The sequence below is a fragment of the Glycine max genome, chromosome 4, assembly GCF_000004515.6.
Source record: "Glycine max cultivar Williams 82 chromosome 4, Glycine_max_v4.0, whole genome shotgun sequence".
Taxonomy (NCBI): Eukaryota; Viridiplantae; Streptophyta; class Magnoliopsida; order Fabales; family Fabaceae; genus Glycine; species Glycine max.
In genome coordinates, this window is record NC_016091.4 from 14,720,783 (window position 1) to 14,743,421 (window position 22,639).

A 22,639-nucleotide genomic window follows, 5' to 3' on the forward strand; every position below is an offset into this window, starting at 1 on the left:
AAACTATTGCGTTCACCAATGATTAGAATCTGTTTTTCTTTTTGTGTTTTTGGTTTTCTTCTTTTTTCTATTTGTAAAAAAATTATTCTCTATCTCTTACCCATCGAAATCAGATTTTATGATAATTTTTAGATCCATCAAAACAGGTTAAAACCCGTGGCCCAACTGACCCAACATGAATTTGGACTGGGGTAAAATTTTACATTATTTTAGTTCCTTTGAGAATATATTAATATGCATTTTTTATATAAAAAAGAGATAAATGTGATAGAGCTTTTTTTAGGTGAGTCAACCCACTTAACTCATTAACCCGTGGTGGCCCAAGTCAGGCTAGCATTTTATAAACTCACCAAGAAGTGAGTTAAGTTAGGTTGACACCTAATAAGTTGTGTTGAAATAGACTCGCCCGTTTTGACAACTTGTTTAATTAAAGGAAAAATTAAAAAATTTCAATAGGTCTCACCTTCATCACACTACTTTAATTTAAATATTTCTTTTTTCCGTTCCACCCCATCCTACCAAACTATGCATTAGCATGTAAAACATAACTCCAAAATGGTAATTTTATTTTATTTGTTAAAAATACATTATTTATTTCTTATTATGAAATTAAAAAAATCAAGGTTTACCAGTTACAACTAACACTCAATACCAATGTGTTGATGGTTGAAATTTGAAAATAAGTTCTAAAGACTTACGAAAACTTACAAGATAACTTCACACAATGATTCTAGTCAACAAATAAAAATATTTTTCAGTTCGTGGGACTTAGAATCACAAGATTCAAGGATGTGAATTCTTTTTATTTGAATCAACGGCTTCTCACATATCAAGTTGTGAAAAAACAAGTTATTTGAATTTTGTAGTAACCTTTGTTGAAAAGACTGCACTGAAATTTGATTTCTAGTAACAATTCTTTCACCTTTTGATGAAAATACAGATTTGTATGTAAAATATGCAATTTATGATGAGATATATTCAATTAAGCATTTTCGAGGATGATTTCAATAAAACAATAAAATAAAGAAAGAGCTATAGAAAGATAAATAATTAAATGTAAAAGAAAGGAACATAGATAGAAGAATCGGTCATAAGAAAAGAAGGAGTCATAGGCAAAGCATAAGTCATCGAAAATAGAATCAGAGATGAGAAAAGGAATTGCATTGAAATGAAAGATGGGTTAGATCATACACTTTTCTTAAGGAACCTGTAGTCATTTCCGTGTGTGGCGTGATTGGTGTTATAAAGATTGTGTAAGTGTTTCAAATCAAATGAAATGGCTTCAGGACCTCCTATTTATAGATTTTCTAGTCTAATGGCCAAATTATATGATTTTGACATGTTTACATTGATTCCTAACTCCCTATCTACGATTTTGACACCTGCCTTTGAAGTTTTGAATTTGATAACTGCCAAAAATTGTCTTTAGACAACTTTTCGATGACGCCTTTGAGAAATAACTGCTAAAGATAGTTTTCGAGTGCCTTATGGGAAATAACCATTGGAAACTATTTCCAAACACTTCTTTGATAACTGCTCCTTGAATCCTTTCACCTCGAAAATGTACTTGATGCACAGTTTAAAAAGATTTTCAAGATCTTCATAGTGTCTTTCAACACTTAGTCATTTTTAACTTCAAAGCTCATCACATCTTTGAAAGACATATTTTCGAGGAGACTACTTTTTGAAGATGACATTTTTCGAAAATTTTCACTACAGAACGATTGTACCTCGAAAATACTTCCTTATGCCTTTTTCATAAAATAACTTGATCAAATTTTTCATCAAGTCCTTTTTCGATATCTCATTGAAAATACCTTTTACAAATTGTACTTAGCTTCCCTAACACAATGTTATTGGACTCATCCTAGATCGGTCGAGTCGAATAGATGACTTTTTATCCGATCTGAGTCACCTTTTGGATCAGGTATGCAATAAACCCGATGCAAACCACGACTCGACGAGTTTTGGGTTTGAACCAGTGACCCGATGGGTCACACTAAACTGACTGGGTCATGCATTTTTTTTATTTTTTTTCTCTACAGGGACGTTTAGTAGGAGAGAATTTTTTGATTTTTCGAAAATCATAGGTTGAAAACTTAATTTTCCATGTTTGATATGCATTTTTAAAAAATAACATTCATGAGAAATGATATTTCCTTGGGAATGTATTTTTAATCAATTTCCCACTAAAAATTTTCCAGAAGTAAGTGAGAATCTTACTTTTCAAAGATTATTTTTTTTACTATAATAAAAATATCATGTTATTCTTTATTAAAAATTATATAATGTGATAAACAATTAAAATAATTAATAAAAATATGCATAAATTTATCTAAAGATTTTCAACAATTAATTAAATAAATTTTATTTATTACGAAAAAACATGATTTTCTAACGAATCATGATTGCATAAAAAAAGAAAAACGTTTTTCCTTGCCAAATGCCCCCTACATGAAAAGGCATTGTTTTGGCCTTTGGTTAAAGAATCCTTCATCACATTAATCAGTCCAGACAGAGAACTGAGAGAAGACCCTCACTTCCTGTTTGGCTCGACGAAGACCTCACTTCGCCCAACCTCCGTCTCCGGCGGCGTCTCTTATCCTAACGGCTCCTTCCCTCACCGTCACTGAAACGGCGTCCCTGAACTCGCAACACTGCCCTCCCTCTGACTCTGATTTCGTTCGAACTTCGAACTCATTCCCACTTCGCAGTCCTCGCCATGCTTCGTTGTCGGCGACTCCTCGCAGTGGCAAACCTCAAACGACATAGCTAGAGGTTAGTTAGGTCTTGTTTGATAACATTGCTCAATACGCATTCATCAATCATCACTTGCACAAGAACACTACACACTACACTACCCGCTTCTGTTCATCTAATCTGAATCATGATCTCTCTGTTGCTTCGTTTCATCTCCTCATATCTACAAACTCTCCCTCATTGTCTGGTCCTCTTCCTGCTCCAAACTGAACCGCAAAATTTTTGTTTTTTTCACTGAGTAAGTATCTTTCCTACGCACTTCGTTTCATTTTTAATCTCATTTCGTTCCATTTACTAAGCCCACTTGTGTTTCGTTGCTTATTAACTCTCTGATTAGCATTGTCCCTCTGTTGCGTTCACTGCGCACCGCGTGTTTGATTATTTGCCCAAGTAAATGATAGAGAACATACGGTATGGTGGAATATGTGCCTGCCTTTTGGTTTGTTTTGCGCATGCACCTCGTTGTCAGGGTTTCGAGATATTGGTCTCCAATAGAAGTTTTGGATATGTTTGCGAGGTCAGGATTTGTCTTGCGAGGCTGAAGCTGAGTAGTGAGTTCCCATTTTATGTTTTGAATTCTGGTATTGGTATTTCTTCCAATAAGCCCTATGTTGCACGGGTATGGGGATTGAGTGGTATGTCCTAATATTGAAATTGCTTTTGATTCCTTTTGAAAGCAGATTTTGAATGGTGTTAATGTGTTATTCCCTATTTGGAAATTGGAAGCATGTGACAAGTTAGTGAACTTCTAAATTAGTTTGAATAGTATGAAAGAGTAGCTACAGTGAATGTTGAGGCTGAGCTTGAATAGCTCTGGACTGGAGCTCCAGTTCCCAGTTTAGCCTTCATTGGTAGCAGATTGAAGGTTGTTGCCTCAAGGCTTCCGAACAGCACGATTTTTCCTCTGGAAGTTTCAAAATTGTTGCTTGAGAGATGGAGGGGTTTGCTTATCATTGTCATGAGTTGAAAAGTGAAGTCCCTTTTGATCATGAACTCATGATGATGGTATTTCAGGTACATACTGGAAATACCACTTACCACCTCCATCCCCAGTTAACACTCAACCACTTATTGGTTGCTTCAGTCTCCACTGTTGGAGCTGTCAATAGAGCTCCGTATGATGTTTTTATACATTTTAGATTTTACACTTTATCATTCTTGTCCTTAGGTTCTCATCTAATTCTTAGGTAAATTTTGTCATATAAACGCTTAAGTCATTATTTGATACGTGTAAGGTTATAGAATTATGCTAGAAACATACATATCTCTACATGTCAAATAATGGCTGAAAAATACATATACGACACGTCATACCTTTATCCAAGTTAAGAATTATTCGTTCTCATTCAATATATATGTCCGCTGCAACTTTCTTTTTCTGAGCCAGTAAGGGTTGCTATGAGTTTGGTATGCTTCTAATAAAACAGAGTAAAATAAATTTCAAGAATAATATATATAAAAAACTTCGTACCCCATTGCCCAGAGGCTCTTCGCTATGCGAAGTTATGGGGGAGGGATGTTGTACGCAGCCTTACCCTTGCATATGCAAAGAGGCTGTTTCCGGATTCGAACCCATGACCAACAAGTCACCAAGGCACAACTTTATATATATATATATATATATATATATATATATATATATATATATATATATATTATTGTGACTTTTCGCTCTTCATTTATATTGATAGTTTGATACTAACCATCAGTTAGGTGGATCATGTATGAATCTCAGCAGATGTTCACCTTGTTGATTTGATTCTGGGATCTGTTTGTTTTTCCATTTTCTTGTATAAATTCCTAAAGTTGTAGATCTTTCCCTGCAAAGTTCTCTTTTGGGGATTAAAAACCATTTATGGGTTAAAAAAACTAGTTCTGAACTTAAAACCAGTTGGGAGTTTAAAAAGTGGTTCTGCATTAAAAATCAGTTCTGGACTGTTTTGAAACTCGTTTTAAAACCAGTTCTAAAACTGCTTCCTGAACCAAACTTGTTCTAAAATAGTTTATTGAAATCCAAACCAATTTGTGAACCATAAAAGACAGTTTGGTTCTGAAATCCGAACCACATTAGAGATTTGGTTCTCCAGTCCGAACTGAATCGTGCCCACTCCACCCCAAGTTGCCTAATGCAACACTACTGCAGAACTTATGTGGCTTTCTTTTCCCTTGTATGGGGTAGTTGATTCTTGATTGTTTTATCTGTGCACTCTGGTATTGCTTTGTTTTGTACATCTAAACAGAAAAAACAATTTAGCCAAGCCACTTCTCTTTTGGAAATTAGTTAAGGTTATGTTTTTGCACTAGCAAGGGCTTACATAAAATTGTGATAGTGGTACAAGGGTGCTGAATTTGAACTTATTGAGGCCCCATCAGAAGATGGAATGGTGATTTGTTTAATGAACTTAGCAAGGGCTTACATAAAATTGTGAAAATTGTTATTATGATTATTATTTGGATCCTAATTTAAAATAAGCTTCTTACAGATACAGGGTGCGATTTGTTTCCATTTTCCAGTCAATCCTATACTCCTTAGGCTATTGTAATCTTCTGCTAATAAGGAGGAATTATTATTGGGTTCTGAAAACATGTTGAAACAAGCAATTGGCAGAATCTTCAGAACCGGTGTTTATGCTTGTGAAGGAAATAGAGTTTTGCCTTGGATTTATGTGCCTTCGAGCTTTTTCCACCATGGACAAGTAAAGTCTCCTATTCTTCCTTTCAAATCACAATTTCTATTTATTTTTTATATATTTTACTGTAGAATTTCTGATTTATCTGTTTACTAAATAGTATAATTTGGCTGCATATGGATTTAAGTGTCCAACTTTGGGTGCAGCTTTATTCTTTTATAAATAAGCGACTTTGAGTGCAACGTATGGTGGAAGGTAAACAGTTCAAATATATGTCAAAAACAAATGGTGATGGACACTTCATTTCCATTTTGTTGCAAGTAATATGGCATGATGAGCATCACTGCTTCTAATTGAAATAATTCATTTCATAGATAAATCAGGGAATCAGATGCTAAGCTTCAAAGTTCAAACTTCAAACGAAGTATGAAATCCTGAAGCTTATAAAGTTGTACAGGGTTAAGTTTGCATGTTGATATATTCAATTATGATAATTAAAATAATTTTTGTGAGCTTTTGAATATACTTAGGAATGGACCTGAGTTCAATAGAAGGAATAAGGTTTGGAAGGTGCACTGCAATAGAAATAAAATTCAGTAATTAAGATCAGTTACAAACTATAACAGCTGGTATTATTGTGTGATATTAAATGACTCTAGTTTTAAATTGTAGTGCAGCAGTTACAGGTTGTAAGGGGCATTGGTTGATAGTTGAAAAAGGATTTATGTCCGTACATCAGTTACAGATTGTAACAGTTGAATTCACAAAAAAATAAAGATTGTAACAGTTGATATTGAGGAGCATTTGTTGATAGTTAAGAGAGGAGTTTTGTTTGGAGGGGTGTGAAAAAATCCCGTAGAAACTGAGAAGTTCACAGTGTGAAGGCACTAGGAAGTGATCCCTTGTAAAGAGAACTTGTCCCCTTGTTTCTTCTTTCATTAAGAAAATTTCTTCCCATATTATCTTTCCTCCGCTGAGTTCTCATCAAATGTTTAATGATTATGCATTATTTTATTGTTATTTTGGATTCTGGAACAACCCCAAGACTAGTCATTTCACAATTTTCACAGCTTGACTAAACTAAATTCAAGGTGCTTGTCATATTATTGGTCCTCCTTTTTGTGGTGTGAACTTGAGTGATTTTTCATTTATTTGCATTACGTCCATCTAGATTCTTACATATACAATCTGGTGGAAGAAGATTTCTAATCCGTCTTCCCCAAGTTATTCTAACATGGGAATCACTTGCCTTGTCAAAACTTTTATTTATGTGCAAAATAGAATAATAGGATAAATAGGAAGCAAAACAGAAAAGATAGGTAAACAAATGACAAATGAAGGGTTCTCTTATTTAGATGAGCATAAAAGAACTCAAGAGGCAGAACTCTCTTATAAGGGGATGCCACCTTTTCACTGAGAATGACGCAGTTTATTATTTATTTTTTCCAAGATACTTCCTTTACAATTAACTCATAAAGGAACCTCTTGTAGCTGACTCATTGACCACCTAACTCCCTCCAAATAAAACCAGTTGTAACTGACTCATTAAACTCATAAAAACCCGTGCCTTACTCATGGCATATGAAACACGTATTGTTACTGTTTATTCCTCCTAGACTAAGCCTCCAAGCCTTATTCTCCTCATTAATTATTGGCATGGGCTCATGCCTAACACCAACAGAATTGTTACTTGCGGTTAAGTAAATTTAGTTCATATTGAGTTCACTTTTCCTGATGATCGCCATCATTAATTATGTTAAGCACTTGTTTGTGAATTCATTGATCCCACATATACTTGTATCAACTATCAAGCACTGTTTCACTGTTCATAATGAAACTATGCCTTTCAACAGGACATGTAGCACTTTGTGCTGTATCTCCTTATCTGTTGCCTATGTGCAAATGTAGCCATATCATGTAGTTAGTGTGGATTTTATCAAACTGAAACTTGAAATTAAGTATTTACAATTAACAAGCCTGAAATGTCAATTTGAGGTGAATTGTTTATGTAGTAGTATTAGTACTCATCTTCAGTGCATTTCCTTTATTATACAGGCGCACATGGCACCTAGAAGCTTTTTTGGGGTAGAGGATTTCCTTGATGATGACAATAGCCGACCTTACACATACCAAAAAGGGAAGAAGTCAAAGAATCCAAATAAGCACATATCATTCAAACAAAGAACAATTGCCTACATGGAACCTTTTACACTTGATGTGTTTATCTCAAAGCGCTTTGTATCGGCTTCACTCACTCATAGGGTAACAAGCAAACAGGTTGCAGTTGCCGGGACCAACTCCAAGGACATAAAAGCTGTTCTTAGGTCTCGTTCAGACATACCAGCATGCATAGCAATTGGTAGGATTTTAGCTGAAAGAGCAAAAGAAGCTGATGTTTACACTGGTTCTTATACTCCAAGGGACAGGGACAAGTTTGAAGGGAAAATCAGAGCTGTAGTTCAATCACTTATTGATAATGGGATTGATATCAAGGTTTATCTTGATTGAGTTTAGTCACTCAAGTTTGTGGGACTATCAGTTAAGGTGTTGATATTTTGGTTGAAGCAGTAGGCCCCTTGTGTGTTTGAACATGTCCATTTAGTTTGGTTTTGATGATAATGGGAATATCATTATTCGAATTACAGATTTGGTAATTTAGTTTTATGAATGAGTTATGTTGTCGTAATTGTAGTTGGTTATTCGTTTTAATTAATGTTAAATAACCTGTCACAAATAATACAATCATATGATATTGTATATATTTTATACTAATGAGCACATTTTTTTTATGAAAAATTACATAAATAAGTTCTTGTGTGGAGTGCTGTGAGAGGATAAAGCGTTAGAGTTGTTTTATCAATGGATGAGGAGTTACGAGAAATTTTGTTAATTTCCAATCTTCATGTACATGGATGATGGATTGATAAACTTCGCAATAAATGTCTTTAAAGTAGGTAAATGGATTGCATTAGTTAAAGTAACAATCGAAAATTTTTGAAAAATAAAATTCATTTTTTGAAGGACTGTTAATTGGAACCAAATGTAAAAAAAAACAAAAAATTGAGAAATAAAATTACAACGGGTGTGAATAAGATATCTCAAGAGTCAAAAATTAATTCTCGGACTTCCGGAGATTATACAAGGGATTAATGTTTTCTAACAAATATTTTTTATATGATGACATGTTTAAGGAATAAATTATTTACTAATCATGTTACATCATATCATGATATTGATGATTACATGATAACTATTACTGAAACAAAATTGCTAAATTTAAAAATAAAAAAAACTAAATGTATAATAAAAAAATTAAAGTACTAAAATTTTATAATCATACAATTATAACGATAAAATAGCCAATAAATATAAGACCGAAACTCAAGTTTTAAATTGAATTGTTATCTATTACCATTCATTTCAAGTTTTAGTTCGAAAATTAATTTAAATTGTCATTTACTTGTGTACTGACGTCACGAAATTTTTACTATCATTAATGTGTAACTTATAGATGATAGCTTAAATAAAAGGTACAGATTGATAATTACTGTAAGTATGCAGCAAGCAAATTACCTTTTATTTTTCCTCCCGACACTTTTTTATAGGTAAATAAAATTATAACTAAAAAAATACAAAAAAAAGTTTAACCCATTTACTAAAAGTTCTAGAAATCCAAGAAAATTAGTCTAAAAAAACATTTAAGAGGATTAACACTCCAGGAAAAAGAAAAATGATTGGAAACCCCGACCTGCTTAAGTCTTGTGGCACCTCCCTTGATTGCGGTCCAATGAAATAATGTTTTAAGCCTTTAACAATTAATACACTGGTGCAAGGCATTAGAAACTTCTAGACTCAATTAATACCTTACATTTTAATGATGCCACATACCATTTTAAGAAGATTTCCAAAGTCTGAATCGTTTCCAATGACTGTTCCATGAAGCAAAAAATTTAGAATTTGCTATGAGATTGTTTCTTTTGTTTTGGGGGACAGATAGATGAATTTTTTACACGAAAAATATAAAAAAAAATAACAATTACTCATATAATACAATCCAAAAAATTATTTATACAAATAATACAAATTAATATGCAAATGAGAAATCGATTCACTCAAATTTATTTATTTATTATTATTTTTTTACGTTGTAAAAACGGTTCTCCAAAACTGATTTTACGTGTTTTATTTTTTCTTTTGTAAGGCATTTTTTTAACACATGTCGTAATGTTTTTTTTTTCGTTTTTTACTTTTTTTGTTACTTATTTGAGTTTTTTTTATTTTTAAAAAATTGTTTTCAGTTTTTCTGTTAAAGGTTTTTTATGAAAAAAATTACTGTTTTTTTTTAATTTGCTTCAATTTTTTTAGTTTACTAATTTATATATATATGAATTTATAAAAAATATAATTTATCTAGAATTATGTAAAAACTTAAATATAAAATATATCTTTAAATGGATTAATAAAACATATTAAACTTTTTAATAGATTAAATCAAAACTAAAAATAAAATTTGATTAATAATACATCAAACTCAATTCTTATATTTTCTTAACATATTTTATTGGGGTGAAAAATTTTGTGTTCATGACTCCGTGAAGAATGTGCCACGGGTATACGAAGAATTAGAAGAATTGATTTGGTAGAGCGATAGAAAATGAAATGAAACAGAGAAAAAAAATATTTAAATTAAGATAATATAATACCCCTATCAAATTCACATGTTTTAAAAAAAATCTTCATTTTTTACTCGTTTTTTCACAATTAAACAATCCATCGGATAAAGTAGAAAGAAATAAAAAAGTTATAATAAAATTTTAAAATAAAATAAAGTGTAAAATATAAATATTCCATCATTTTATTATTTATTTATTTTCACTATCTTTCTTTCCAAATAAATACACCGAGAAAATTTAACTATGAAGACCAGATCCACTTTCAGTGCTGAAAAGCCTGCTTTGTGGTAGCTGCAACTGTAGTGTAGGTGCAGTCTAGGGTTACGACACTTGAACTAGTGGCTCACTGTATCTTTATAACTTCTCTACATAGTAACACAGATATCAATATGTTGTTGAAATTTAAATCAATTTAAAATAAAAAGTTATTTAAAAAAATTGAAAATCAAATTAAACTGATTTTTTTTATTTATTTGGATAATTTTTTTAAAACCGGAAAATAAAAAACACAAATAAGTAAAAATAAAATAAAAAAACTAAGAAAAATATAGCATCCTAACCTTTGTTTAAAAAAATGCCTTACTGCATCGTTTATGAAAAAAAAAACACTGAAATAATTCTTGGGAAATTGATTTTACAACGTAAAAAACCGAAAAACAAAATAAAATGACAGTGAGAAATTGGTTTGGGAACCGATTTCTCACTTTCAGTAATCTGTTTGTTAAGCAACCTTTTCCACGTTTTATTGCCTTTATCAAATTAAACTTTATCTAAAAATTTAAACCATACCATAATTCAAAATTTAAAAGTAATTAAACCATATCAGTTAAAAGTAACCTGACTATTTAAAAGTTTAAACATGTTATTAATATTTGAAAATATGATTATTTTGAAATTAGTTTTTCTTTTAATTTATTTCACTTTTATTCATTACATTTAAATTAAAATCGAGGGTTGTACACTTGTACTCCTTCTCATGGCATTTATCTTATCGTACTTATATTAAAGTGAAATAAAGTTTCCAAAAATAATTTTCCGCCTAAAATCATCTCATTTCCCACCAACAATTGCATGCATGCAACTGAGTTTCCACGTAAAAAAAAATTACGGAATCTATTACCTTCCTAATTAGTCAACATTATTTTGGATATACGTGCATGGGATATTAGCAATTATCAAAAGTCATTAAGATGCAATATTATTAAATTACCAATAACGCATTAATCAATAATACTTCTTCAGTTCTGAATTAAAATATATAACATATGTAACAGAAAACGTAGCAAGAACATAAAAACTACTAGAAAAGTGACATTTGAAGATGGTTTTAATGTTCATTCAAAGACGGTTGTCGAACCGTCTTTGAAGTCAACGATGTTAAAAGTAATTGAACGATGATGATTATAGATAAAACTGTCTTAAAATATTTATCTCTTAACTAAGAATCGTCTTAGAATGACTTAATATTGACACGTTCTAAGAGGATTCTTAGATAAGAACCGTCTTAGCATGATTTTGCATTGGCACATTCTAAGACAGTTTTTAGCTAAAAATCGTCTTAGAATAAACACATTCTAAGACAGTTTTTAGATAAGAACCATCTTAGAATTTATTTTTTTATTTTTTTTATTTTTAAAAATTTCCTGCTTTACATGGTGAGGAAACATTTTTCTATTATGCTTTACATGAATTTCATAACCATATTGATTATGAACTACAAATAACCTATCTTTTACTAGATCGATTATGAACCACAAATAACCTATCAACCATGGAAGTAGCAACCAAAATTTGAGAAGCATAGGCCTCCACACAAACAAGTAAGAACACTTTCCAGTTGCCTTCATTTTATTTTTTCATCAAGTTCTCATAGTTGAAAAGCATTATCTGTAATGGGAGGCAACACTAATAAGACACCAGCCCTCAATCCAAAAATTCAAAAATAATTGATGCATTACAAATGCAAATTGAACTACGCAAGGAGTATGCAGAATATGCACAAAGGCCAATGAATTGATTGGTTGTGTGGCAGCTTCAAACTGGCGGGTAAAATTAAAAATGAAATAGAAAACAATTTCAAATTCATTGTTGTGCACTAGTTATATGAGATAAAAAAAACTTCTAACTTGATCAAAAACTTCCTCCTCTTTTTCATTTTCCTCTTTAATTAGTTCCCTCTCTTCAGCATGAAAATCTTCAGCTTGGGTCCTCTCTGCTCTCTCTCGTTTTCTACTTGAACTAGCTGTGATCACCTATTTTATCTCATCCACAATGGATCTGACCTGGCTTTCATCAAAAAGCATCCCAAAGATCTAAAAGAGGAAACAAAAAAGATTGGAACACATCCAAAACGTATCTATAGTACACCATAGGCACTCAAGGGAAAGATATAAAAGACAGACAAAAAACAAGAAAAAGGTCGATCATTACTACAACCAAAAGCACACTAATGCATCACATGAACAACTACTAAACACTCATGCACAATAAACAAAAGCACACTCATGCCCAATTGAAGAATATAAACCATAACCAAGCATTCTCTGTTAATTATATATAAATCATTGACCTCTAAATCTTAAATAGTTTTTCCTATAATATTTCTCAGTCACACTCTAGCTCCAGTGATAGGACTAATCGACATCTTACCAGGATCTCCTTACTAGGGCCTCCTAGAGAAATTATATAAAGTGACATCATAAAAGGTTGTGCCAAAGTAGATGAACATATGCAGTCACCTTCAGAGGAAGGCACAACAATTTTTTGCATGGCATACCTCACTCTAATACTGCAAAATCTGCATCTACATTAGTATAAAGTAATGTGCACCTAGTGTCAACTTTAATGAGGCAGACAGTTGTTAAGTGCAAAAGACAAATTTCGTGATTAAGTCCACTGAATAATAATTTAAATCCTCAACATGCCAATGATGAAAAAGGAAATAATTAAACTATTAAATTTAGTTTTTATTTGCCAATTGATGACAAAACCTAGCAGGGATAGGCATCAGTTAGAAGAATAAATAATAGCAGTGCCAGTGAGGCTCTTGATTGAATTGAATTCTAATGATGATAAACATCAAACTTCAAATTATAAGATATAACATCAACTATGCCAAGGTATATTCAACAGTCATGGCTCTATATAATAAAGAATAGAAAATTATCCAAAAAAAAAGATAGAAAATATATAGCAATGTTATCTCATGATCCAAACCTGTAAGCATTCATTTAATGAATCCAACATGCTTGCCCAAATCTCTATGTCAGGTTCCTGCAAGTAAACAGAAATGGGAAAATCTCAGCAAAAAAATACCAAGGGCCATTCACAAGTGAGGCATCATTCCCCACGAACATCACCTATAGTAATCTTAGTCCTCAAACCCATGGTAGAATCGGGTCTCCTAAACTAACAAAAAAGAACATGTTGTACTCAAAGGATTGCTTTGGTTTTTATGAATATTCATAACTTAAAATATTTTCATGACAATTTCAAATCAAAAATAAAAATATTCACTTCCAAAATCCAAATATAGAAACTCCATAACGCAACTAGGAATGGATAAACTTGAATATCAATTTACCTTGTGCAATGCTTCCACCAGAGCTGGGATGAGACTGTCAGTCAAAAATTTCAAGCTAGTAACATCCCGACCATGAGATTGCCCCTTCTCTATAGCTAATTTTGCATATCGTAATAGCTCCGGCATTGCTATAGCAATATTGGAAATGATAAACATTCAAAAAGATAGGGTAATGATATAAAGCACATTTATTGTGCAAGGAAAAATCACCGACCAAAAAAAGATGCAAAGCAACAATAATTTTTCGTACCTGAAAGAACTATTTTTCTAACCTCCTCATGGAAATAAAATTTAAGGAGTGGAACTAAAGTTCCACCAACCTGCATTGCATACAAATTATTAACAAGGAAAAATATGTAAAGAAATACATAAACAAGCATTAATATGTAAAGGGATTCAATGAAAGCCTAAGTCTAACCTGATCAATCCATGGAAAGAATCCTTCCTTCAACTCATCAACATAGCAACAAAGCATGCTACATGCTGTAGCTTTTTCCTCTACAACACTAGCCTTGATTCCAATTCGTTTGTCCCTAAGAGCAATAGTCTCCATACTACAATGGATAAATAAAACTTAATTATATTTGTCCTGCCTAAACAAAAATGTTTTGATGTGTGCTTCTAATTCTCCATAAGAATGAAATCATTATTAGTAAATAAGAATGTGTGTTAGGGTTTTGTGTGTGCGTAATTACAGATGAATGGATGTCATAATATCAAGATAAGTAAAGCAATAAATGCCCCTTAACTCCTAAGGCTTAAAGTCACTATTAGTGAACATACAAGACCAAAATGACGAGATGTGTGATAAAAGCGATACATTATGCATTCATAATTTGGTAATTGTTTAAATTTTTTACGTAGAAAAGGGGTTACACTAGGCTTAAGTGAAGCAGATTGAAGCAGTGGAGGCATGACAAACTCCATGTAAGAAAGAAAATCTTGTCCTAGACATTTGCAGAGTCTAGCCCATGCTTGTAACAAATTAAAGTTGTTAGACTAAAACATAGACCAATTGGCACTTTATGCATATGTTGTAAATAATATATAAAAAGCATACATGTAGCATGTAACTTGTTGTTGGATCATCTGTCTCCATTTGAGATACTTGAAGGGACATAAGAACTTCCATAACCTAATGAAGAACCAGCACACATAGAATATTAAAATCATAAGAGACATAGTTAACCAGAGAGAGAGAAAGAAGTGCTTAACAGAGATGCAAGGGCAGTTAACTTCCTATTTTCCTGTTGTAGACAAACTATTTTTTCAAATAATGATAAAGTGGTATAAAAGGTGAACATATAAAACAAAACCATACATAATAGATTCTTGTTTGACAAAGTATAAAAATAAACAAGAAACACCTACCCACTTTCATAGTCTTTCTCAACAAAGGAACAAGCTAGAATTGCCTGAGAAAGAAAAAGTAATTAGTAATACTCATTTGATTTTTACTGACAATGAAGTTCAAGAAGTTAAGGCCTTTATAATTTTTTTATTCACAAATGTTAGTTGTTAATTGTTAGTTTTTTTTGTTAGCAGGGGGATCAAACCCACGACCTTTTCCCCTTTCCTTCTTTCTTAACAACTTAACCCACTTTTCTTCTATTAAGGCATCATGAAAACTTAAGACAATATTAAAATTTTCTTAAGGCCTTTATAATAACAATATTACAATTTGAACTTAAGACATCATGGAAACTTAATGTTTTATACCTGTACAACAACAACCAATCCATCAGCAAGAAGGAAAGATGTGACCCACACTTGCAAGCAGGTTTGGAATGCAGCCATAGGAATTAGACCAAACCTAGCTGCCAAGGTCTAGCAAAATGTCATAGCTATTACTCTTGCCAACAACAGACCTCCTATTCAAAATGAAATAAATTTGAACATGAGTAAATTCTAGCTTGATAAGTGATGAACATATATTTAATTTTTCTTTTTTGGTAAAGACAACAAATATTATGTACCAGAGACAATTTTGCTCAAATCAGATAGGACCAATATGTGTGGTTTTTTTTATTACTATATATAATATTTGAGTCGACTCTACCAGACCATTTTTTTATCTCTTTTTTTTAATAGAGAAGACTGAGATTTCAAAATTAGTACAACAATCAAAACCAATATGTTGTGTTTAATGCCATCCACTGTACCATTTTTAAGAAACCTGAAAATTTGCAAGTCTTTATTTCTTGGAGGTACAAGATCCACTTTTCTAGTTAATATCACCATGAGGGCCAATGCCATCAAGTACCTAATTAGAAAGGGTCACCATTTAGTAAGTTCACTTTTTGCTAAATGAAATGTTTGAACATTACTAGGATATAAGACAAAATTAAAGTAAGACTTACTGAGAGAGAACATGTGAAATGGATGCACCTTTGATGCCCAATATTAAAGGTGTAGAAGATAATCACGGGATCCAAAAGGACATTCAATGCATACCCCGAAACTGAACAAAACCACATACGCAGATGAACCAAGTTGAGGAAGATGTTGACAAATTAAAAAAAAAAAACAAACTATCTTCCATTAACCTTTTAATTGGATTTCCTTCTATTTTTCATTATGCATACATTTGAAAGCAATCAAAATTTTTATGCAAAGATCCTTTAAATTTGACTAGCATGCTTTTAATTTATGCATTTTTATTCTTTCACACATTCTCTATTTAGGCTTCATTTCAAAAGACAATATGGATCATTTGAACCTACGAATAACATATAAAGGAGTTGTAGTGTCCTTGAATCCTCTAAAGATTCCTTGCATGGCCAAGGACAGAAGCACTCTAGGAGCACCTAATGATCTCAATCTCAAGTATTTAATAGCAAGGTTTAGCATAGGAGAATCCTACACAAAGGAAAAATAGCTCCACTTTAGTATAAAAGATAAGAAAAATGCACTCTAGATATTGAAGATATGTTAATGTAACATAACATATACTCTTGATAATAAAGATACATACATGTTTCAGACCCATTACAACTACTACTACTAGTATCAAAGGTAGACTTGCACATACTTGTATTGCAATCTGATAAAATGTGACAACACAAAATTTCAATGCATTAATTTCCATCAATTCATATATCTACGTTTATCATAATGAATGCCTACTCATTGGTTTCTGCTTATGCAATTGAAGCAAATTAATTTACATCAGCATGGACATTTATACACAGCAGTAGAAAAGGAAAAACTAGAAAGGGATAGAAAGTACCATCCATTTCCACATTCTCAGTCTCATTGTTTGCTTCAGATGCACCTTTCTCTATGTGTTGAAGGGAATGATCAACCATCATTACTTGTTCTTGGACTTGGCCTTATCACTTAACTTCTTTTCTGTATTGATTTTTTTAATGGTACTTTCCTCAGCTACAAAGGAAGTTATGATGCTAACCAAAGGGAAGATGGTAATCCTTGAAGCTTGGTTGAACAAAGCAATGGACACTCGTGCAGCAGCAAGCTCCATGGGCTCTAATCACATCCAATAATGTTGGAGATCCTATGATATAAAAAGTGATAGTCAAACCCCACAAAAGAAATACCCCAAACCTGCAACAATACCATGCTATAAGAACAGAAAATTATACATCCAATAATGTTAGAGATCATGTGATATAATCAAAATAGTGCATATAAGTGGAACAACTCTCATCTTATGAGTTAGCTTAATCCTACTGGTATTATAGTCAAATCAAATTCTAAAATGATATCAAAGTTTATTCCTATAACTGTTGGTGTATCGGTACAATTGCAAATAACTAATCCTACAAACACAGATTCTAAAATGGTCATGAAAGCTTATCTTAAGGATTGTTGTTAGATCCGTAAGGTCATCTCTTATCAGACCATTGAGTCCCTAATATGAAACCACACGCAAAAATCTGATCTTGCAAATGCTAATTTAACATTCAAGATGTTCAGTCCTACAATCTTGACTATTGATATGAGAAAATTTGAAGAGTTGATTTCATAGAAGAAAAAAAGGGAACGAACCTAGCATGAGTGTCCATGAACTTAGATCCCTAGGTAGCAACCAAGATGTCACAGGCGAGGGCAATTAATTTTGAAGCCAACAGTGACGGTGAATCCTCCGATGGCTCTGATGATTGGCTTGCGGCAGAGCTCCATTTGCACCACCGGGTTGCTCTCAAAGTCCTTCACATTGTTGGACAAGTGGACTCAATAACTTAAGAGGGGGGTGAATTAAGTTTCAAAATTTTCTACTAATAAACTTTTAACCCCCTTCTAAATGATAGGCTTAAAATGCAGAAGAAGAAGCAACAATCAATTTAATAATGTTCTTTAAACATGCAAGACAAAATTGATTGCAATAACATAAATGAGATAAGGGAAGAGAGAAATGCAAACTCGATTTATATTGGTTCGGCCACTTTCCGTGCCTACGTCCAGTCCTCAAGCAACCCACTTGAGATTTTTCACTATCTTTGTAAATCCTTTACAGACTTTGAACACACATTGGGATCCCTCACCCTTGTGTTCAATGATTCTCCAAGAGACAACCCGTCTCTTGATTACAATTCTCACAATCCAAGAGACAACCAGTCTCTTGATTACAACTGACTTTCTGAGATGAACAGAAAGATTTCTCTCCTTTAGAGTGGATGATACAAATTGAAGTTCCTAGAGGAATTTCTCTCTTTTAGAGATGATAATACAATTTAAAGTTCCTGGAAGAATTTTTAATAGATTTGCAAGTGTTTGCCCAAGAGTTGTTGAGAGAGCATTTGACAATTAAGTTCTCTTAGAATATCTCTCTCTTCCTTTTCAAAGTCAGACACACATATATATAGGCCCTTCATGCCTTTTCAAAATGGTTTGAAGAGATGTGTCTTTTCAAAAAGCTTTTTCTAAAATTCTCCACTGGTAATCAATTACATGTTTCTAGTAATCGATTACACAATTATATTTTGAAGGGTCATGTCTTTTCAAAGTGTTTTCTGAAGTGGCATTGCTAGTAATCGATTACAAACATCTGGTAATCGATTACATGATTCAAAATTCAAATTCAAAACCCTTTTTAAACCCATTGCTTCAAAATTGTCTTCTGGTAATCGATTACGTTGCCTGGTAATCGATTACCAGAGCCTTGGATGTTGGAAACAATGTGTTTTGAGGCAAAAGCTTGATCAACCAATGAGATTGTTTGATGCCTTATCTTTTTCTTGATCTTGTTTGCTTTGACCTTGAATTATTCTTGAAGCAATGCTTATTTTAATGTTTGTTAAAGCAACCTTGTATTAATCTTGAAGCAATGCTTAACCTTTGAATGTTTGTTGAAGCAACCTTGTTTGATTCTACTTTGGCATCATCAAAACCTGCATGATTCACATTCTCCCCCTTTTTTATGATGACAATCATTATCAAACAAATTCTTTTTGACATCATCAAAACCTGCATGATTCATACACATCTCAAATTCCTCCCTCCATATCATCTCCTACGTTGTTTTCCTCAGAAGAACAACGTACCCGGTACAATTCTCTTTTCTCTTCTCGTTCCATTATAGACCCTAAGTTCGTAGACTTAGCTTTCGTTGATGATGAAGTGTTTGATTGCTTTCAAGCATTTCAAAATTCTGGTTTAATTCAGTTTATCTCCATGAAACTTCCCTTTTACCCTGAATTGGTTAAAGTTTTTTATTCAAACTTTGAAATTCAAGAAGATTCCTTGATTTTCAAAGTCTATGGGATTAGGATGGTCATAGACCAGTCCCTTTTCTTTGATCTCACTCAATTATCAAGTGATGGCGTACCATTTGAGGGTTTACTTGATGATGAGTGGAAGTTTAATTTCTCTGTATCTGATGCCCGCCGGATGGTTTGCACCAACCAAGTGGATATAACCGGAAGACTTCTTGCCGGTTCATTGGCATTTGAATGCCGCATCATGAACTACTTGATTATGCGCATCCTTCTCCCTAGATCTTCCAACCTTGCACAGGTGTTTGAGGAAGATTTGATAATCATGTGGGTTTTCTTAACCGGTCGTCAAATCGACTGGGCCCATCTTGTGAGATATCGCATGCATAAGGCATTGCGATCAAATGCTCCACTCCCATATCCTCATTTGATTACTTTGTTTCTATAACATTTCAATGTCCCTCTTGACTCTCAGCCCTTTGTCAAAGTCAAGAGATCCTTCTCTATAGGTGCAAATGTAGTTTCCTCCTTCGGTTACTGCAAAGAAAGGGATGGCTCTTGGGTAAAGAAGAATGCTCCAATACAAGCTGCTGAAGATCGCTCTCCATCACCACATTCTCAGAGAGATGACTCTTCATCTCTTTTGCACAGTATTCTTGAAAGGTTTGATGGACTTCAAACCTATGTAGGTGAGAGGTTTGATGCTTTGGAACGACAAGTGGACACATGATTCGATGCAATAGACTCAAGGATCACAAAGGTTGAAGAAGATGTCACCATCATTCGCGACTGCCTTGATTTACCTCCACCACCACCATCAGTTTAGACATTATTATTATTATTATTATATTTTGTTTCTAAAGCCTTGTATTTGGCTATATGCTTATGACATTTGAACACTTAGTATTTTTAATATTTGTTGTGATATATGACTATGTGGTTTGCATTTAAATTTGGTTTTATTCATGTCTTGCTTCATGTATGGTTCAGAATCTTTTATGATTGTTTTACATAGCATGCTTTGTGTATGTTTTAAATTATGTATGTTTTACGCACTTTGGCTTTTTGATGTTGCCAAAGGGGGAGAGAAAATGGGTATTTTAGAAATCAAGATATTATATTTTAAAATTAAGCATAAATTCAAAAATAAAGGGGAGAGAGGGATGAGTGAACAGTAGAACAAAACTTGTATGCATTCTCTTGATTTCAGGATTGTCATCATCAAAAGGGGGAGATTGTGGAAGCAATGCCTTCCAAGATTATTTTGATGATGCCAAAGAATCAAGAGTTAAGCAAATTCCAAAGATTCAAGAATCAAGTTTCAAGAATCAAGATTCAAGAATCAAGAATCAAGTTTCAAGAACAAACAAGATCAAGATTCAAGACTCAAGATTCAAGAATCAAGAGAAGACTCAATCAAGATAAGTACTAAAAAGTTTTTCAAAACATTGAGTAGCACAAGAATTTTTCACAAAATTTTTACCAAAGAGTTTTACTCTCTGGTAATCGATTACCAGAAGGTAGTAATCGATTACCAATAGCCAGCATTATTTTCAAAACTGATTTACAAAGCTGTAATCGATTACCATAATCATGTAATCGATTACCAATGTTTTAAAACGTTAGATTTCAAATTTTAAGAGTCACAACTAGTGATAAAATATTTTTAAATCATTCTAAACTTATCTAATCGATTACACAATACTTGTAATCGATTACCAGAGTTTCTAAACGTTTTGATTTTCAAAATTTAAATATGAAGAGTCACATTTGTTGATGTGTAATCGATTACACCTTGATGGTAATCGATTATCAGTGACTGATTTTGAAAAATAAATTTCCAAAAGTCACAATTCTTCAAGTGACTTGTTTCTAAAGATTTTTTTCAAAAGTCATGACTTTTTAAGTGACTAGTTTTCAAAAGAGACACAATTTTTAAAAGGTGACTAGTTTTAAAGAAATTGTCAAGAGTCACAAACTTTAACTTGAGTCATCAAGAGATTATAAATATGTGAACATGGCATGAATTTAATAACAATCTTTCAACAAGTTTCATAACAAGTTTTTTTTCACAAAACTTTCTAATTCATTTCTCTTCATCTTTCAAAAAGTTTTTGTTCAATCCTTTCTCTTTCAAGAAAAGTTCTTTGATAAAAAACTTATACTATTCTTCTTCATTCACTTCTCCATTTGCCAAAAGAATAGAAGGACTAACCGCCTGAATTCTTTTGTGTCTCTCTTCTCTCTTCCAAGAGAATTCAAAGGACTAACCGCCTGAGAATTATTTTGATTCTTTCCTTCCCCTTAAACAAAAGATCTCAAAGCACTAACCGCCTGAGATATCTTTTGTTTCCCCTTACAAAGATTCAAAGGACTAACCGCCTGAGAATTCTTTGTCCCGACACATTGGAGGGTACATCCTTTGTGGTACAAGTAGAGGGTACATCTACTTGGGGATTGTTATACTGAGAACAAGAGGGGGTACATCTCTTATGGATCAGTTCAAGTGGAGGGTACATCCACTTGGTTATTCAAAGAGAACAAGGGAGGGTACATCCCTTGTGGATCTTTGGCTTGTAAAGGATTTTACAAGGTTGAAAGAAATCTCAAGAACCGGTTGGTTGCTTGGAGACTGGACGTAGGCACGGATTGTGACCGAACCAGTATAAATCTTGTGCTTGTCTTCTTCTTCCCTACACTCTTTAATTTCCGCTGTGTACTTTTAATTGCCGCTTTTACTTTTGGTTAAGTTTTTGTTTTGTTCTTTACTTTCTTAACTTTGTAGTAAAAGCCTAATCGAATCTAGTAACATTAAGAAGGATAATTTTTAATTAGTCAAGACACATTAATAATTAATTCAACCCCCCTTCTTAATTATTCCGATGCCACCTGATCCAACAACGTGCACCTAATAACTGTATATTCGCCTCAATCAGGGGTGAGTACTACGATCCCCTTTGGGATAACTCTATTTTGATCGCCTCCTTCAACTCTTGCTTCATTTTCTCTAGGCTCTGTTTGTTTTCTTGTTCCTACTCATTCCTCACTCTGCCTTAAGACTTACAATAATCTCTGCCAGTTGTTGTTGGGTGATGGATGTAGAGGAATGTGGAAGCAATGACTTCCAAGATTATTTTGATGATGCCAAAGAATCAAGAGTTAAGCAAGTTCCAAAGAATCAGGAGTCAAAAAGCTTCAAGAATCAAGTTTCAAAGAATCAAGATTCAAGAACAATCAAGTTTCAAGAATCAAAATTCAAGAATAATCAAGATCAAGATTCAAGACTCAAGATTCAAGAATCAAGAGAATACTCAATCA

General features: G+C 32.9%; 1 protein-coding gene and 1 pseudogene across 9 annotated transcripts; one reads left to right on the forward strand and one right to left on the reverse strand.

The window, feature by feature from the left end:
- The first annotated feature begins 2,452 nt into the window (after positions 1-2,452).
- LOC100804348 (50S ribosomal protein L18) lies at positions 2,453-8,076 on the forward strand. Of its 9 annotated transcripts, XM_006578311.1 has the most exons (5): positions 2,785-2,998; positions 3,098-3,311; positions 3,441-3,774; positions 5,244-5,456; positions 7,446-8,076. In XM_006578311.1, the coding sequence occupies exons 4-5, from the start codon at positions 5,346-5,348 to the stop codon at positions 7,896-7,898; spliced, it is 564 nt and encodes a 187-aa protein (XP_006578374.1). In that variant the 5' UTR covers positions 2,785-2,998; positions 3,098-3,311; positions 3,441-3,774; positions 5,244-5,345; the 3' UTR covers positions 7,899-8,076. The 9 variants fall into 9 exon arrangements, with proteins under 9 accessions (XP_006578371.1, XP_006578373.1, XP_006578375.1 ...); XM_006578308.2 differs by lacking the exon at positions 3,441-3,774 and having other exon boundaries at positions 2,453-2,998; XM_006578310.4 differs by lacking the exons at positions 2,785-2,998; positions 3,441-3,774 and adding an exon at positions 2,459-2,778 and having other exon boundaries at positions 3,152-3,311.
- A 6,937-nt stretch (positions 8,077-15,013) lies between these two features.
- LOC100778508 (protein DETOXIFICATION 43-like) lies at positions 15,014-17,127 on the reverse strand (annotated as a pseudogene).
- Positions 17,128-22,639: the final 5,512 nt, after the last annotated feature.

Coding starts and splice junctions, on each gene's coding strand:
- LOC100804348 (XM_006578308.2), top strand. CDS start 5,346: ATGTTGAAACAAGCAATTGGCAGAATCTTCAGAACCGGTGTTTATGCT. Junction 5,457..7,445: donor GCTTTTTCCACCATGGACAA/GTAAAGTCTCCT, acceptor TTTATTATACAG/GCGCACATGGCACCTAGAAG.